Source organism: Crocodylus porosus, unplaced genomic scaffold (assembly GCF_001723895.1).
Source record: "Crocodylus porosus isolate Cpor-Errol unplaced genomic scaffold, CroPor_comp1, whole genome shotgun sequence".
Lineage (NCBI taxonomy): Eukaryota > Metazoa > Chordata > Crocodylia > Crocodylidae > Crocodylus > Crocodylus porosus.
Window position 1 is genome coordinate 12,286,511 of NW_017728924.1, and position 19,968 is coordinate 12,306,478.

A 19,968-nucleotide genomic window follows, 5' to 3' on the forward strand; every position below is an offset into this window, starting at 1 on the left:
TCGATAGTAGGAAGGAAGCTGCCAGCCCCAGGCAGGGAACTGACCAGCATCACGAGTGTTAGGACAAACACGTGAGTGAATCTGGGTAAATTTGACTCAGGATGGGAAAAAATAACACAAATGCCGTGTGCGTGTCTGCTCTACTACCCCACATCTCACCCCCTGGAGAAGCACCTGTCTGCTTTCCCCTCTGGCTCAGACCTCCTCCCACCCCCATCTATATATACTCATCCCAGTGGGAACTTTCCAAGAATGGAAGTGGTAAGATAAAACGCCTGTGGGGCTAAAATTAGCTTGCAAGCCCTGGCCCTTCTCCCTGCCCCTGGCATTTCAGTTGTGCTCCTGATGGCCTCCCTCTCTCCAGTCACACAGAGCTTGATAGCTCGCCTCTTGGAGGAGAATTCTTCTTCTTGGAGGATTGTCTCCCTTCTGCACAAGGCGGAGGAGAATTAGCCCTGGGAGAGCAGCCTCCTGCACAGCACTGGGTGAGCGCTAGCTACCTCACAAAGGTCAGACAGCCACACAATGATAGCCAGGCAACTCTGGCAACTTCAAGGTAATTCGGCAACCTCAGCTTTCAGTTTGTGAGTATGTTTCCTGCTGTTCTAAACAGAACCTGTTAGTTTTGACCCGAGCACCTTTTCTTTTGACTGTCAAATGTGCCGATGTTTTGCTTTAGGGGATTGTCTCAGTGTCTGGCATCAAGTGGCTATTTTGATCAGCGATCATGTGAAATATATGCTTTTTACTCTGGTGTTTACAAGTTGAAGGGAGGGTCACTATGTAGACACTGATTCCTGGTTTTAATGATCATTACAGCTGTCCTTTACTTTCAGCATCTTCCTTTTAAGTATAGCTGTGCTTTGCTTTCAAGTCGAGACTTGCTTAAAAGAAAATAAGTTATAAGTAAAGTTGCTTCTCTGTTAGGTCCAGGGCTTCATTATTTTATTAACTGTTACTTTGGCTTTTGCTCATCCAGTTGAATAGATTCAGGCTCAATAGATTTTTGTTTACAAAACCTGCCTAACAACTTCAGAAAATGTTGCTGCTAAAGTGATGTTTTAGGGACAGATATACTTTATTGCCTCTGGTGGGTGTATATATCATTTGTCCAAAGCTAGTGTGTATGTCCTTTAACATGCATCTTTCTGCAGTAAGTGCCACTCGTATTGGAAGGGGTGTAGGTTGTAGCCATGTTGGTCTAAGGCAGGGATTGTCAACTGAGGGCACGTGTACCCCCAGGGGTACTTGAGAAGGCCCTAGCGGGTACACATGGGTAGGCAGGGATGGAGCACTGCCATGCACCATCCCACACTGCTGTGCAAGTGCTGCCCACCTGGCTGGATGGGGGGGCAGGCAAAGTTTACACGTGGCAGCTGCTGCCACCCCGCATTTGGCCACGTGCCACCCCTTCACCACCGCTTTTTATCCAGCCACCGGGGGTACACTGATCCAAAAAGGTTGAAAACCCCTGGTCTAAGGACATAGGCAGACAAGGTTCTTTGGGTAAATCCAGTATCTTTATTAAACCAACTCAAATAGTTGGAAAAATGCTTCTTAGCACTCTTATTGGAAGTGTATTTATTGGTTTCACGATGCAGCTAACTAGAGGAACAGAATTTCAGCTTCGTCTGAAAGAGTTTGACACATCTTTTAGGGGTAGGAACAGCAAGGGCTGTCCCTTGTGGTGGCTTCTGTGGGAGGACTCCCTCGATGTTTGGGGAAGGGAATGTGTCAGGAATTCCGGTAGCCCGTCCCTGCCTCCTAGCATTTCACAGTGGGTCAGGTGCAGCCTGGGAGATTGCACATTCCTCTGGAGCATTATGTATTCTTGCAGAGGTTCGCAACCAGATCTGGATTGATCTCACAACTCCGATTATTTGACTTCATTACAGCTTCTGTGCAAAAACAAACAATTGGTCAGAGGTGGAGAAGATTTCCCCCATCCCCTCCCTCTTCTCCTGCTGCCCTGCTTTAGGGTGGGGGAGGAAGGGCTGAGAAGGGAGATATATTGGATAGTGAGATGCCTGTATATTTAGTACAGAAAGACCCTTCCTGCCTTTCTGAAAACCCATAATTGGATTTGTCTGTTTCCATTAGCTGCACAAGTCATTTTTCAGCATAAAGAATTGAACCAAATCCTGTGACTTTTCCAGTCCCTTTCAAATTGCAAGGGAAAAAAAATGGACAGGGTAACTGTGTCTGCTCCTGAGTAAGCATCAGCAATGGGTCTGGCTCTCCAGCCTACTTAAGCATTTCCTTTAGATCTCAACGTGCTTGGGAAAGTGGCTGTTGCTGATCATTTTCCCATTTCACTGACTGTGTTAGCTGAGGCAAGGTGAGGGGGAAGGAGCCTGATTTTCACAGATGCTCAGTACTTGACCACTCTCATAAACAGCCATGGGGGCTGGGGAGTCCTGAGCATTCATGAAAAGCCAGCCTCCTTGTTCGCCTTTTAGATGCCAAAGTTTTGTTCGTAAGTGACCTCCCCTAGTCACACCACAGGGCTGTCCTGACCAGATGTTACAAATCCTAGCCCCAGCCCTAATCCAATGTCTTCTTCCTCTCACCTCAAACAACCACTGTAGAAACCATGGTTATAACTAGTGGCCAATACCCCAGGGAATGTGGCTTTCTGAACAGCTGCACAAGTGTTGCTTCGAGGCCTTGTGGTCCATGCTTACACTGAAGCAACTGGCTCAGATCTTTTTAGATCTAAACCAATTGGCTTAGATCTTTTTGGTTTCGATCTTAGCAATTGGTTTAGATCTTTTTGTCCTAAAACTTCAGCTTCCTGGGATCTATCAGGCATAAGAATGAACATATCTGCGTGAGGAACAAAGGATGTAACGTGATCGATTACTTCATCTTTATGTTCCCCCCACTTGAGTCTGAGGAGAATGAGACTGCTTTACTGAACGAATCCTGCTTTTGTTCCACAGATCTCATGCATTACAGCTCATGATGAAAGTTGTGCTTAGGAGACAAACAAACAATGAGTCTCATAGACGTAACCAAAATTTTCTCCATGCTCCAGCCCTGTGAAGATGAAGATGATGATGGAGAGAGGCAAGAGTTGAATCAGGCGGTGTCACAAGACGATTACCACACTGTAGATGAACTCTTGTGCCAAGACAGATACAAGAGATTTATCAACAGCAGAAGTGGCTGGGGTGTTCCTGGGACTCTGCTTCGCCTAGCAGCGTCTAAGGGCCACCTAAGAAGTTTAGAAGTTCTCCTGGCTCACGGAGCAGAGGTGGACAGCCTGGATGTGAAGGCACAGACTCCGCTGTTCACTGCTGTTAGTAACGGCCACCTTGACTGTGTGAAAGCCCTGCTGGAGGCAGGGGCCTGTCCTTCTGGCAGCATCTACAATAACTGCTCTCCTCTGCTCACAGCTGCTCGGGATGGAGACCTCAGTATTCTGCAGGAACTCTTAGACCATGGGGCAGAAGCTAATGTTAAATCAAGGGTCCCAGATTGGGCTGCCAATACTGCAGCTTGTTCTGGCCCTTTGTACCTCTCCGCCGTCTATGGACACCTGGAATGTTTTAAGATGCTGTTGCTCTATGGAGCTGACCCCGATTACAACTGCACTGATGAGAAAATGATTGCACGCATCAAGCAGCCCAAGACACTGCTTGAAATCTGCCTGAGACATGGCTGTGGGAGTGAGTTCATAAGATTGCTCATTGATTTTGGAGCCAATGTGTACTTACCTAATATTGCAGTAGATAAGATCTCACCGAAGGCTGAGGGTCTGGAACTGCTGATCAGGGAAAGAGGTAACCTGTGTGCACAACTATTGATTTGAAAACTTTTGCATTACCCGTAAATAGGGGTCTACCTCAATTGTGGGGGCACTTACCAATTTTCACAGGTTTGTTGCAGAATAAAATTCTAACTCCACCGTCATTTCAGAGGCCCCACGCCTCGGTGCTGATTGGCAGAGGGCCTGCTCTTTGACACTGATTGGCAGGGAGGTCCTGGGGGGAGGAGGGATGATGGGACAGCCGTCATATTGTCTGATGCCCTGCCAGTCAGCTGTTTTCCCTCCAGGCAGCAAGGACTGCTAGCTCCCACTGGGGAGCCAGCGTTTTATTTTTATTAAGTTTTTTTGTTCATTTGGTAGATTTCATGGACAATCCCAGATTTCATGGTTTCCACGAAATCCATGAAGCTGCAAATGAAATAGATCCCTACCCATAAACTACTTGGCAATGATCATTTTTCATTCATCTTCTCCCCCAACAAACCAATTGCCGTCAATTTGGAAAAGGGTTTGCAGTAATTTGTCCCCCCTAAAATTTCAGTTGGGTGCCATATTCTTTACTCCCTGTCTTAAACCCTGGGAAAGTGCTGTTGTGCTATTAATTGTGACATTTACTCCAGCTGATATTGCTGTCAGTGCAGGTTACATAAGACACAAATCACCAGCTCCTAACGTTCCCACAGTGGGATGTTAACCAATGAGCCCATAGTCACTTTTCCACAGGGCACCTCTCCATTCAAAACTATTTAGCTCCTTTCCTTTCTTCTCCTACTAAAATATTCAGCTCACAGGGTATGTATCTGGCCTGAGTCAAGGCTACCTTCCTTTCCTCTACAAGTGTAGCTTGGTCAAGAAATGTCAGTTGCTTCTGCCCATGTTTGTTGACTGCAAGAGTTGTTACAGCCACGGGGGATGAAGGTGAGGGACGAAATAGGAGTGACTGTCCAAGTGCTCCAATGTAATCAGGAATCAAATCAAATGCATTCTCAGGGACCTCCTTCCCCTACCCCGTACTGGCAGGAGTCAAAGTGAAAGCAAAGTTATGTTGGCTTGAGGTTAATAAAAAATCTTGTGTAGGGACAGTGAGTATTTAGTCTTCCAGAAGCAGATACAACAGAATGTAGGATAAAGAAGGAGAGCAGATGGACCTATTAACTTCATCCCATGGATGTTCTCTTCAAAGGTATAATTCACCATTGATGCAGCTCCTCCATACTTAGTAAGTGTAGGAACATGAGCATTTATAGTGCTCAGCTGTCATTACCAATGAAACCTCTAGCCTTGTTCTCAGTCGGTTTAGGTTGCACAGCGGTGACCAATGTCTACTGATGTTTTCATCTCCAGCAAAGATGTAGTTGTACCAGTGAAGCAATGGGAAATGTTCCAAAAAGTGCCTAGGTAGGTACAGCTCCCATGAAACTCCTAGAGCTAAGCTTATTATTTAACAGGTACAGTACCCTGGCCATAGGAAGGACCTTGTCTTGTGCCTCTTACATGCTTTCTGCACTGACAGGAAAGCTGGAATTTGAAAATCTGTGTAAAAAAAGTGGTTTGCTGAACAAGCAGATTATTCTGTAGGTAGTGACATGGATGCGCTGCAAGTTTGTGATGGGCTGAAGGCTCACTGCGTTCACAGACGTGTGACAAAGGTTATAAGGGTGAGAAGACACAGCTAGAGGTTGTTTCACAGCAGCATTCGAATTCTGGCCATCTAGAGCAGAATGCTATCGTCGTTGTCACCGATGATCAGACCGTCCGCAGATTATCATTCAAAGCACAGAGCCAGGCCACTGGCGTTATGCAACCTGAACCATGCAGGCCCATCTGCTTTCAGGAACACTACTGTGAGACTGTGTCTAATGTCATGCCCATTGACACAGTCTCCAGGTGGCAGGCTGCATGGTGATGCAGTTTATTCATTGAAATGGTTGCAGTAGCCAGACACCTTGCAGCTGGCAGAAAGCCAAAGCGTGTGCATATTGCAGTGTACCAAGAGCATTTGTGCGTGAGAGAAACAAACTGGGTTATCTATCCATGGAGTACTAATACTAATGCTTATGGGGGTGCATGAGGTTTGGAGGTGTTGTGTCCAGAAAGCTTGTGGTGATTCCTCAGTCTTTGTCATCTTTTTCCTCCACAGTTCATCCCAAATCCCTGATGTCTCAGTCTAGGTTGGCTGTCAGGAAGCTTCTGAAACGTGCCAGGAGAGCCCGAGCCATAGATCAGCTGGAGATTCCCCCTGTGCTAGTAAACTACCTCAAGCACCGATAGTAAGAGGGGATCAGAGTAATACCTCGGAAGAGTTACAAAGCTCAAGACCAAAGCCTTGCACCATGTGTTGACCACCTGGCTGAGAAGATGTTACCGAATAGCAATTATACGTGTATTACTGCCATCTGTTGCTCATCTGTACTGTCTGCATTTGCTTGCGTTAGACCTCTGAAAGGCATGTTCGCCGTTTTGAAAACAAACCACATAACAGGTATCGAGGACAGAAGCTGAAGGAAAAAGAACGAGCTCCCTCAGTGTGCTGAAAGGCCCAGAGCATGGTGTTAGCAAAAAATCGGGTTTAATTGCTTTAGATTGTCTTGGTTTTCTACCCTCATATTTTAGTACTTTGACCTCTTCATATTAGTGACTGTTAAGTGGAGACAGAGTCCATAGGGCTGTGGCAGAACAAAGCAAAATCTGAAGGAGAAAAAAAAAGAAAAGGAAAAGGCTGGTTTTCCCTCCTGCCTTTAACCAGGAAAGGAAAGATGGTGCAATAGGGTAAAGAGTACAGTAGTTGATCTTTCCTCTGGAGTGTGACCTTAGATGAATGTAATTATTTAATGGTCTTATTTTACTTTTAAAAATCATTTTCCTGGGAAGTTGTACCATTGCTTATCATGCTCTCTCAGCTGGAATAAGAAGCTGCCATCAGACCTGTGATTTACATGAGGTGTGTGAATTTGGGAACTGATAAAAGTTGTCAGACTGGAGCCCTCCATGTTAGCTGCAAGCAGTAAATGGGTAAGGTGGTTGGAGAACAGTAGCATGCACCTCTTGCCCTTCTTCACAAAGCATAACTTATTTCTTAGCAAGTCCCAGTAGAAGAAGGCCAATCAGTCTCCACAGCCTATTCTCTGTGGTCCCTGCTAGGACTAGGAGGAAGAAGGACAACAGTACCTAATACTACCCACTAGTAGCTGGCCTGAAACCATCTGCTCATTTTTTGGAAGATCCTTCAGGCAGTGACCATATTGTCTCCACTATTTTGTACAGCACCAAGGAAGTGATGGATACAGGGATACCCATCTACGTAGCAGCTATTCAGTGGTAACAGCTTCCAGTCAAGGGCTGGATCTGAAATGGTGACCTGAACAAAAATCTGCATATTTTGTAATAGATCTCTTGAGCCTTTCTGTCCCTGTATGTTTAAAAGCTAAAACACACTGGTTTATACCCATTTGGTATAAACAAATGGGTTCAGTTGGACTGAAGGGGACAGGAGCTTCTCCTAATCTGTTGCATGCTTCTGATTTTACAATTTAAAAAAGGCATGTTCTAGTCCTAATTAAACAGTTCTGGCTTGTTTAATAACTACTGTTTAATTGTTAACTGGAGAGACTTGCTGCCTTCTGGTGTCATATGAAGTATGAATTTGGCAAATATCAATGGAAACTTGACTCTGTCTGTTAGCTGTTTCTTAACTGTTCATATCTTGGCTCATAAATACGTAAACAAGCATGGCGTGCTTTATTCTATAGAACAGGACTGACAACAGTCCATCTGATGGTAAGCAAAAAACATCCGAGCCTGGGATTCCTCCTACCCCATTTCTAATTGACATTGGTTGAGTACAATACTTGACTTGGATCTTTAAACTGAGTTAGTTAAAACTTTGACAAGGCCTTGGATGCAATTTGTTCCCTGATCAAACTTCTCTGCAAGCTGTATCAGTTCTGATCGAATTTTAATGGATAAGTAATAAGCTGCTGGAAAAGAGATTTATGAATAACATCCCTGATCCATCCTCCTCAGAGGTGCCAACAGACCTAGTGCACCATGACTCAGAGGAACATTTAGAGTATGTGGGGCTGGAGAAGCATGCAGAGGATATGTTGACTCCATACCACACCAGGACCCCAAATGAGCGTTTTCTGAGGTTAGAAGCAATTCTGTTGGCTTCTGCTGCTTCTGGACTTCCAGGTTCTAGTGAAGGTGCTGGATTATTGGTGGGGCCAGTTCATTGGCATTTCTGGCTTGAATGGAAGCAAAGCACTGAAAATCTCTTGAGGAATCCTTTAATAAGACAAAACTTGCTACAAATTCCAGTGGCTTAAGTGGTATCTGATACTAGCCCTAGATCCTTGGCTACTCAGACCTTCAGAGATATATATCAAATCTTAAAAATGGAGTTAGCCCCAAAACATCACCATAGATGGAAACGTCCCTGTTTGGGGGCAAGGTTGGATCTACATCCAAGTTTGAGTCTCAGGCCCAACTCAGCAGAACAGTGCAGGCAGAGCCCTTGGGTCATAAAACCTATAAATTGCTTGCTTCACAAACAGGTTCTGTGTGGTGTGTGTAAATTGTATCCATCTCTTTTAGGTAACAGACATTTATTGCCCTGCTAGACAAAGTCTTGGCTGGCATGATATAGTAGGGGTTGGTCCTGCTTTGAGAAGAGGGTTGGACTAGATGACTTCCTGACATCCTTTCCAAACCCAATTTTCTGTGATTCTATGATTCAAGCCAAGAGCCAAATGAAACAGGGATCAAAACTACTGCTGACTCCTGCCACAGATGATCAGCAGTGTTGTTATCGGGAGTCATCCCAGGCCAGATACTATTACAAGTTCTGTTCATCTGAACATATATTGCCATTAAATCATGGGTGGGAATGCTTACAGTCACTGGTGATGTAACTGTTCTTAAATGCTGATCATCATTAGTAAACCTTTAATGTTGTATGTGCTCAAGCACACCGGTTGGGGCCACATTGTGCTAGGAGGGTTTATAGACAAGACTCAATTGCAATCTTTACCCCAATGAAGTTATGTGTCTAAACAACCATTTCCTGTAGGTGGAAGAGAAACAAATGGGTTGGGGGAGCAGAGGGTGAGTGAAGGGAGTGGGGATGAAAATGGGAAACAAAAATACACAGCACATTTGGTCACAGAGTGGCTTCATGTAAATCACTACGCCTGTCAGTAAATATAGCCCCAGCTCACAACAGTCAGGTCTGTTCTCTTTGTCCTTGTCAGCAGACAAGAAACTTGGCTTGTTAAGTGCAATCTGGAGTGCCTGGCACACCTGCATGCACACGGTGAAGCCCTCCCTGGAAGGTGCATGTGTATCAGTGACTATGGATTTGCCTGGCTTTCTGATTAACACTTCTTTCCTGTAGCAGCACATCCAGCTCCCTAATTTAACCCAGCCAAGCAAAAGAAGGACACAGTGCTCAGACATCAGTCATGGTTTTACACAGGCCCCAAAGTGTGCTGGAAACCTCCCCAGATAGCTGACAAAACTCCTGGCACAAGTTGCTTGCAAACTAATTGTAATGTGACACAAGGCAGGGCCTTGAAACACTAGGCAGCCAGCTGGGGGCAGGGGGTGGGTGGGTGACAGCAGGGGGACATGAGCAGAGAATATTAGTAAGGTCCCAAGGTTAGTCACCGAGGCACACAACATGATGGAAGAAAGAATTGAGGGTTAAAGAGATGCATAAAATTAACTTGTAGAAAATTATCTGCCAAGTTTATTGAGCAACAACTCAAAGTCCTTGTCTCGGGCTGAGATGGCACCCTGCTTAGTACTGTACAAACGCACAACAAAAAGAAAGGTCTTTCCATTGAACATCTCCCATGGTAAGTGTGGCCGTAAGTCTAAGTAATAGGTTAGTGGTGGGAACCATCAAAAAAAGAAGTGGTTCTACAGGGGAGTCTTTAAAGGTTTGATGCTGTTGTCCACTATCTGCCTTATTTCAGGCTTCTACTCTGCAATGCCTCCTGCCAGGTGGTGAGGGTCTGTCAGCCCCGACCTGCTGCATGATCAGTGTTGTGATGGGGTGATTTCCCCCCTGCCTTGTAAGGTAAATAAGTGGGGAGATGCCTGATTGGTTCCTCCTGTGGGGAAGATGAATGGTGCCATTTGAGAAGTGTCAAATAGGTAAAAGCTCAGAGTTGGGATTCAAAGCAGATGCCCATTACACTCTTATTAACAGATGTTGTAAACAGCAGGGAGTTGATGTGCACCTGATTTTGTACTGCTGCATTCCAATACGTATAGGGAAACAGCACTCAACTCGTGAGAGCCATATACTGTATGTGGCATGTGTGTCATGCACAGCACAGCAAGAAACTGCAGAGAGAATGAGTTTAGAAGATACTGTTCTTTGTTTTAATAAGACTATTTTTAACAGGCACCAGGAATGAAGGATCCCCCTAGTTGGATGCTTAGGTGGGTACTCACCTTGGATGCATAACCACACAGGGTCACTGTTGCTCCATGCACTTCTAGATGCTCCCACAGTCCTCTGGCACTTAAATTCTTAATTATTAAGGCCCTTCCTCCTCCTCTCTTCTATTTTTTGGATCTCAGGACCATATCCCTTGCATAGTTCCTGATATATTCTATACTTGTGTCCTAACCCTCCAATGTCAATTAGGCACAGGGAAAATAGAGACAACAGAAAGCTCTCAGGATACATGCCCATGCACACGCGTCACCATGGCAACTGCTGGAGTGGTTTATGATGCTGTCAGAGCCTCGGGGAGTACCGATTCCCTGAGTTGTGTTTTCTTCACTTGCTCCTAGTCTTTGCTGAACCCATGTGCCAGATATCCCCATGGCCTGGGTGTCAGTCAGATTACATTTGTTTGCAAAACACAGACAAGCACAGAAGAAAGTTCTGCATTATTTATAGGCTTATAATCTAATTGTTATTTCAGAGGTTATAGAATCTATTAGTCAAAATCTATTAAGATAGGGAAGAGTTTCCTTGGGGAAGCTTTAAGCTCCACGACTCCTGGCATATTTAAAATTAGACTGGACAAAACACTAGAAAATACTCTGTCGGGAACCATTGTGCTTTGGCTGGGAAACAGGCTGGATGATCTAAGAGGTCTTGCTCATCTGGGGATGATCTGAAATGGCCTATTGTTGAGTGCTAGGATTAATGACATGAGAAATAACTCATCCCCCAGTCATTTGGACACTCTAGTCCTGGCCTTAAACACTGTACCATTTGCCTTATGTTTCCTTCATGTATTATAAACAATCCCAGTAGCAGCATCACTTGGGAGACACTGAACTAGTTGAGTGGATATTTTTTCCCTTATTAATACCTACAGCTGCCAGGGGAGAAACTCAGCAGAAGGGTCTTTCAAAATACTGTTAAGGCCAAACCAACTCCTATTAAAACATGTTTCCCGATGGCCTGAAGGTGCCAAGTATACTATCACACAGTACTTAAAAACTTCTTAGATGCTCACTTTTCTATTAGGCTGCATGATGTGTATTGGTGGTATTTAGGGCAATAATGCTACGTATAGTGTATATTTAACTATCTCAGTCTGAGTGAACATGCTCGTTGGCAGGGGTTTCTAAGTCTGTGATTCTTTCATACCTGCAAGCTTTATAGTACATAAACATCAAGAATGGCTACATCATCCTCTTTGTTTTGGTGGATCAGGATGTCTTTCCTCAACCATGTAGAGCAGTAGTGGGCAAGATACAGCTCATGGGCCAGATCTGGCCCACCAAGGGATTTTGTTCTGCCTGTGGTAGGTCCCTTGATCCCATCCAGCCCAGGTACAGGGGGCAAAGCAGGTGCAAAGCAGGGCTGGGGCGGCGGAGCACCTGGACTCACTTCCCAGCAGCCCTGCCAGCGGTGGCTCTTTCTAGCTACCAGCCCCACTGCCTAAGCACCCCAGTGAGTCCACCCCGCACCCACCACCAGGACTTGGACCCATGTGGGCAGGGCATGTGGTTGGGTGGATGGGATGGGACCGCGGGCAGGCCGAGAGCTTTGTTCGGGAGCAGGACATGTGGGCAAGGCCAGATCATGGCTCAGGATCGTGGGGTGGTGACAATGCAGGACCAAGGATGGGGCAGAGCTGCAATCTGCTCCCCGCATGCCCCTGTGACAGGTGCGGGTTCTGTGGGCAGGGGCATGCCGGGAACGTGGTGGCTCAGCCCTGGCTGTGGCCCCACATTGTCACCACCCCAAGATCTCATCCCAAGCCCTGGATGCAACTCCCCACCCATCTGTAGCCCCATCCAATCTGTCTGGATGTGCACCCTGCCCACGGGGGTCCCAGCTGTCTCCATGGAGAACCCAGGATCATGGGGTGGTGACAGCGTGGAGCTGCCTCTGCTCTCAGAACCAGTGCCTGTTGCAGGGAGTTGTAGGAAATGGATCATGGCTCTGCTCTACTTGGCAGGATGGAGCCATGGGCAGGCGGAGAGCAGCATCCTGGAGTGGGGTGAGCAGGCAAGGCCAGGCCTGGGATCGTGGGGCAGTGACAGCATCTGCCCATCCTACTCCCAGATGTCATTCCCTGCCCTTTCTAGGATTCATAAAAGGGCTAACTTTTTGTCTCATGAAAAACCCCCAACAATAACATTAGTTTTTTGCATGAGAAAAGGACATTATATTTAGTTACAAATACTGGCTAATAACAGCACTATGACAGAGGAGACCAGGCAGTCTAATGCACAGAACTTGGACACGGGAGACTCAGATTCTGTTCCCAGTTCTGACACTGACCTGCTGAGTGACATGGTGCAAATCACTTAATCTTCCTGTGCTTGTTTTCCTGCCTTGAAAAACAGAAATAGTGACACTGACCTCCTCTGTCAAGTACTTGTTGAGATCTTGTAATGGAAACAGCCATAAAAGAGGTAGGTGGTAGTGGTGGGTTGATGTTGTTGCTGTTATTATCTAACTGTATGACATAATTTAAATGCAAACCACCATGATGGGCTTATTAGAAATTCATATGGAGAAGAGTTAGCATTCCATTCCTGTTAATATAGGAAACTAGTTTGACAAGTGTGGCATTATGCTACTGTTTTCCCTGTGGATATATGAAGTGATATTAGTTTAAGGAATGGGAAAAAAAATAAACACACAGATATTTTCATCTTTTTTAAAAATGAAGTGGGAAGATTAAACACTAAATGCGATCCTGCTCCTTGAAGTAGCAACTTTGCACATTTGAAAGTAAGGAAATGATTGGATAACACATGCTGCACATTTGAAACCTGCTTTTACCCCCACTGCATCCATGAAACACTGTTTTGTCCTCACATAAGTATGAACAGCAGTGGGTGAATTCAATGTCCATCAATCACTTAAGTGTACAAGGAAACCATCACTGCAACTCCAACACCCATTGGGTCCTCAGCCTCTCTTCTGAGACTGCTAACAAGAGTGCCATTATCCCAATGGCTGATTATGGCGGCTTTTCTGATGTTGTCACATCCTTTCTAGGAACAGGACTATGGCTATCCTCTCATTATACACAGGCCACTGAACAGCCATCAGAAGATAATGATTTTCATTCCCTGCTGACCTGGGATAGATTTGAACCGACAACCTGAAGGGGAAAGTAATTTGTTAATACTTGAATGGATGAAAATTTTCATTTTCATAGTAATCAAACCAAACAAGTACCAGCTGGTGGCTCTAATAACAGCTGCACATGTATATTAATTAATGTAAGTTTCATGATAAGAAGCAGCTCTCGCTATTGTGTCTAGCTCCAAACTGCACGGGATCTGTAGAAGTCGGATCTCTGGAAAAACAATTAGTTGTTCAGATGGATATAAGTGAGGACTATTTTATGTGACCGTCCAGTTAGGAAGGACTGCTCCATGGTGAGGAAGCTTTATCATGCTGTCTCCAACCATACCAACTGTGGAGGCTAAGCCTACATCAAATCTGACAAGAGGATCTGAGTAGGCATATGTCAACCATTTTGGATAAAATAGGAATTGACTCAAAAAACTACACCAAACCCAGGAAGTTGAGTGTTTAGTTTCCAACTGCATCTGCAAAGCTTCTGTCCAGCACAGGGGCTGAGCTACCATGCAGGAAGCTATTTTGCTTTTTCTGATATAACAGGCAGTGGCAGACATCTCATAAAGAGCTCATTTCTAAGAAATTTCCACTCTAAATGTAATGTTCTTAGAAGTTCAGATGAGACCTGGAGAATCCTTTGCCTTAAGCAAACTCTCTGAGATTTGTCTGTCGCTGTAACAGTGGATGATCTCCCATGTTCAGACACTAGATGGATGCTTTTCAGGTACCAATAATGTCTTCTTCCTTCTTGTATTTTCTATTTGAGGATCTTGGTGCATTTTACAGATGTTTTAAGCCTGATGTGCTGTGTTTGGATGTGAGTGCCCTATCCTGGTCAAAGACATCTTCCTACTTCCTCACAACTTGGCCCTTCCTGCTCATACATGGCAAAGGGCATCTCTGGGATTCTCTTGCTGTAGACTTACGCTGAGTTGTTTTAATAGTTCACTTCCTGTCCTCACGTGCAAATTTCTGATTCATGCTATTCATCTCTGCTTAGCTTGACAGCTCATCCATGGAGTTTCACCAGCTTTCAGGCACCATCTGTCCAGGCACCGAGTCATCTGCCCATTTACAGCCAACATAACATCCTCCTATCTTTCCCATGCTGCCCCTTGCCTCTACACACTTGTGATTACTCCTTCGGAAATTAGAATGATTAGGCAGGTTTACAACAGATGAGAGTAATGGCTTAAGGTTACCATGGAAATGATAATGCTTTATGATTTGGAAGACAGATTTAGTAAAAAAGCCAAGGGCAAAATACCTTTTAGTAACACCTGCCATCCATGATGCATAGTTGTTCTTAATGTGTTATCTTGGTGTGTTTTTTCTTTTTAAGGGCACTCGGTCAAAATGATTTATTGTAAACAATCACTTATTTTCCTATATTACTGATAACGCAATCAAAAGGGAATTGTAGGTCTTCAGTTGACACCCTTTATAATTCATGCTGTCACTCAACTTTCCATTTCAGCTTTGACAGGAAACATCAGTGAAATTGGTTTTATTTCTAAGGGAGCCAATATTTGGAAGTGATTAGCAGGGTGAGGGGTAGGGGAGCTTGTTTAAAACCATACTTTTTATTGGATTAAAAACCATCAGACAAACATTTCCTTTTTGTTTTTGTTTTTGTAGGAAACCTACCAGAACCAGGTTGAAGGAGACAGCCAGTGTCCCATGGACACCCTGCACAACCATTTTCTTTTCATGGAAAACCACGACAGAGCTTTTCTCTTAATCATGAAGGACAAAAAACTCTAAGGACACAGATGGTGCATTTTACACGTGTGCTAAGTGACACCGAGTGAGTTGAGCCTGGAACAATAAAGCAGAGCTGTATTCTTCGATGGATTTGTGCGTGTTGTTCTTGGATAGCAAAAAGTTAATAATACGTTTTATTTAGAAAGAACCGTCTCGTTGCGCCACTTGGAAGGGCACTGACAGCACAGTACACTGACAAGTAACAAATGATAAAGGCATTATAAAATACAATACCAAAGAGAAGTCAGCAACTTGGCAAATGTGGCCCCACTGGAGCACAGTAGCATATGTGCTATGCATGAAATTAAACCTGTTAACAGCCACCCACCAAAATGGGCTGTAGACAGGCTTTGATTCCATCAGGTTTCTGAGCTGCTACCCAACTAAAACCACTAGGTGTCCTTCCAAAGCTAATCCAGAGTGATTTTCTCATGTCCTTTGACGCTGATGACTTAGTGGTTTGTGCTTCTGTGAAGTAATTTGGAACAAACCACACTATGATTAAAAAGTGAAGGTCTTGGAGGCATAAAACATAATTGTGCAACTGGAAGAGGAGGAGGGAAAGAAAATTCAGTTGGGCAGAATTAAGCACAGAACTGCTTAAAGATTAGTAAGTGGGAACTTCAGTTTCAGCAAGGAAAGAGTAAGTTATAAACAGTCAACTTATCAAACATAATAGAAATCATGATTATAAAGCAAATTGTGGTCTTAAAACAGTAATAGGTGGGGGAAGGTAAAATAGGGAGGGTTAATGGAAAATGGTATGATTTAAAACAGTTCTGAGTCATAGCTCCTACCTTTAATGAGAGTGTAACAATGCAATCTGTCCAGTTAATGTGACTGTTTATGCAAAGCAAACCCTCTTACAATGAACATTTATCCCTTATAGCCTAAGAAACAGCTTGCGTTTTTTCCAGTTTGATTAGGAGATTCTGAGTAGAATTTTCCCTATTATTTTTGTATTATTGCTGATTTAGTTGCATCTTAGATGTAACTTGAAAACAGTGTCTTTGAAGTGTTTATAGAGTGCTTCCACCACGGTGTCTGAGCATCTCACAAGGTCTGGTCTTTCCTGCTAAAAGTGAAAAAAGTGTATTTTTTTTCTGCCAATGGGCAGAAAAATCAAAGTACATAGCTGTCCTGGTCTGAAAATGCAGGGAAGACCAGGTTCCTGCATGAATTAAACTAGATGTGGTCAGAACTCTGTAAATACCCTCTTTTGAAGTAATGAAGATGATGTTCTGGTAAAGGGAAGTACAACCCCCCCCCCTCATTTTATATTCCAGTAGATGGACAACTGAGGCACAGTGAGTCACTGCATCCGTGGAGCTCTTGGGGTCTGTCTACCTGCTTCTGCCAAGCCAAAAATGTGGTAGTGAAGCTGTTCCAGATGCACCCCTACAGTGTCCTTGAGCACACTGGAGGCAGATATCTCAAAAAGTGTTCCTTGGAAGGGCTTTACTGCTTCATTTCAGGTTTGGCAAATGAAAGCAGAAGTGGGTGTGTGGAGCAGGATGTATGCTTAAGACTGACCTTTCCCAGAAGAGCTGGGCACACAGTGCAAAAAGACCCAGAAAAATCCAGTGTATAGCTCAACATTTCTCACAAGGTCTGTGTCAAAGCAGAGATCTAAGCCTAGGTCCCTGAACTTGCAGCTGGGGCCCTAACTACTGGTCTGTCCTTTTTTTCCAAACAGTAACTATTAACAATGGGTGATGCACCCTTTTTCCATCCCCAAATGATTTTTCAGGTCCCATAGAAAATGTATTGGTGAAAATTATTTAGTTCAGAAATAATCATGACCAGAAGTTGTGAAGTCCATTTTCATTGACTAAAGCAGTTTTTACAGAATTTTAATTTTCCTTCAGAAATAATTTTCCATATTTGGGTTTTTGTCTCATGTTATATCATATTTGGGTCTTGACTGCTTAAGTGGATCATAACAACTGTCAGGAGATGGGCCATTCCTAGCCTTGAGGTATAGGTTTTGGTCCTATGCAAGCATAAATAGGAGTCAATTTTATGAATTTTCTAAGGTGGGTGCAAGAGCTATACAACACAGGTGGCAGCCATTCATAATTCCTGCTACTGTACCTTAGCCATGAGCTGGAGACCAATTCTAGGGGAGTTTAGCATCTACAGAGCAATCAATATTTGACCTCTCTAGTGGGACTAATGACAAGGATAATGCCAATTTTAACATGTCACTTGTCCACAAGTAAATGCTGGTAAGTCTCTGAACAATCAGATGGCTACAGTTGCTCAATATTCAAAGCTCATGAGTCAGTAGACTGTCCTGCCTCCGTTCCCCACCTCCACCCCAAACCCCACCTTCAAAAAATGATGTCTGCTTTCTGGTCTTGAGTTATTAGGATTCGTAGTTTTTAAGTGTTCCACAGTGGCTAGAAATAAACCTTTAAAAAAGGAGGTTAAAGCTGTGACACTCATACAATCACTTGATTTCAGGAGCTGTAAGAGAGACACCAGGTAGTATAGGAACGGTGATAAAATAAGAGCTGGCAACACTGTGGCTCCCTGAAGTACCCCTACAGGATGCAGCTCACTATGTAAAAAAATCTAGTATTGTACTGATGCAAGAAAGCCACACAGAGGACTTTTCAACAGCAGGGATGATGTAAAATATGACGTGTTTGATATTAGAATCTGGTCTTTCACTGGCTGTGGAACAAGTGGGTTGAGATTCAGGCGCACCACAGGAACGACTGCGTTCTGCTTTCCTGCCAGCTTGACCTGGCGTGTTTGACTATGGAAACATGTTTTGAATTTTCTTTTCCAAATGCGGTAGAGATCGGTACTCTGAAAGCCTCAGACACTTATTCTTGTGATTACAAGATTCCCCTTTAGAAGCAGGAAGTACACCAAGCAGAAAGGGCTGAGGATTGTTGCTTACCAAAGAAGTTATGTAGTTCATACTTCAGCGTCCTAAGCAGGCTTGCTGCTTGCATTTCTTGATGCTTTGCTTTAAACATCCCAAAGGATGAGGCTGGTACTATGCCCCTAATGAGACTATTCCACATTGAAACCTCATCTCATAGATCATCAATTGAAGACATTCTCCCCATTGTAGTGTTGTAGCTAACAGGCCTTAAGTGATCCTGGGATATATAAGTATGGGAGTAAAGAAAATCATAATTATTTCTGTATATGGCATTAATTAAATGACTGTTGGAACACTGTGTCTAGCCTTAGTGTTTACACTTCCAAAAAAAGATATTGAAAAAATGGAAAGGGTTCTAAAATGAGTTACAAGAACAATGCAAAATCTGGAAAACCTGCCTGACAGTGGGTGCATCTACACGAGACACTTAATGCGCATTAGGCTAATTCTACTGTGCATTAGCATGGCTAGCAAAAATTATGCTAATGCTCAGTAGACTTAGTTTAATGCACATAAACATCACAAATAAGTGTTCATTTGTGCTACTGCGCAGTAATGCCAATTACAGTGCGTTAAGTTTAGTATCTGTTATTACAGCTACTAAACTGAATGTGTTGTAATTATGGCACATTAATGAACATGTAGACGTGCCCGGTGAGATCAGAAAGCAGCTTGCTTTATTTAGTTTACCCAAGAGAAAGTTAAGAGGTGACTTGAGCATACAGATACCTACATGGGGAAGAGATTTCTGACACCAAACAGCTCTTTAATCTAGTAGAAAAAGACACACCCTAACAAGCTCCAATAGTTAGAGCTGAAACCAGACAAATTCAGACTAACAATAAGGTGCAATTTCTTCACCATGAGGGTGATTAAGCACTGCAACAACTTATTTAGAAATGTGGATTCTCCATCACTTGAAGCCTTAGTTCAAGATGAGATCACTCAGAAAGTACCAGTAATGGCCTGTGTTACATAGGATGTCAGACTAGAGGATCAGAATGTTATCTGTTGACCTAAGATCTCTTAAATGTATTAAAGTGAAGACACAAAAACTGTCAAGACCAAATGTCCAAGCCCCTACTACTTATAACTAGTCTTCTCTGGCAATCCCTCGCAGTCGAGGATGACTGTCTTCCATAGTTGTCTTATGTGTGTGCCCAAAGATGGCTGATGAGGCCTCTCTGGGATTTACAGACTCTACCGCAGCTCGGACATGTGTTTCTGTGTAGGTTGAATAGGGCTGGATCCTTGATTTGGTCTGTGACACACTGTTTCTGCCACTCCACTTTTTCATCTCCTGTTGTTGTTGTGAGGTTTCAAAATACTGAGATCCCTGCAGCAGTCTCTTCCTCCATTTGCAGTGGTCCTGGGTGATATACTCCCACAAGCTGACATCAGTGTTGCATGTTTTTAGTTGGCCTTTGAGGATGTCCCTCAAGCACTTTCTCTGCCCTCCTCTTAAGCTTATGCCTTGGCTACTACAGACCTCCCACCTAAAGTCCTGAGCTCAACCAGGAGCCCGCCTGGGAATTGGCTGAGGCCGCATGCTCCAGGACCACGGTTGTCATGGGTGACTTCAATTACCCAGACATCTCGTGGGAGGATCACTCAGAAAAATCCGAGCGGTAGCAAAGCTTCCTCTTGTGTGTGGATGACCTCCTACCTGACTCAAGAAGTCTATGGGCCAACGAGAGGCAAGGCACTGCTCGACCTGGTACTGGCTATGGGGGACGACCTAATCGGCGACCTAGTGATTGATTGGAAGCTGGGCAACAGCGATCACGAGCTGATCACCTTCACCATCCGCCATAAAGCTGGAAAGTCAGTCAGCCACACTGAAGTCCTTGACTTCAGGAAGGCCGACTTTGGCAAGCTCAGGAGGCTTGTCAGTGAGGCCCTAAGGGACCACGACCCCAGGGGGAGGGGAGTTCAGGAAGAGTGGTTGCTCCTCAAGGG

At 44.3% G+C, this 19,968-nt stretch overlaps 1 protein-coding gene and 1 long non-coding RNA gene across 2 annotated transcripts; both read left to right on the forward strand.

Moving 5' to 3' along the window:
* Positions 1–352: 352 nt before the first annotated feature.
* On the forward strand, positions 353–7,483 carry ASB12 (ankyrin repeat and SOCS box containing 12). Its single transcript, XM_019540468.1, is given in 4 exon segments — positions 353–556; positions 2,943–2,993; positions 2,995–3,785; positions 5,913–7,483. Coding segments are annotated over 3 exon segments (954 nt in total). The 5' UTR covers positions 353–556; positions 2,943–2,961; the 3' UTR covers positions 6,044–7,483.
* A 2,082-nt stretch (positions 7,484–9,565) lies between these two features.
* On the forward strand, positions 9,566–15,178 carry LOC109313758. Its single transcript, XR_002102139.1, has 4 exons — positions 9,566–9,627; positions 9,748–9,851; positions 12,596–12,664; positions 14,985–15,178. It is a non-coding gene; the product is annotated as an uncharacterized LOC109313758 (long non-coding RNA).
* The last annotated feature ends 4,790 nt before the right edge of the window (positions 15,179–19,968 follow it).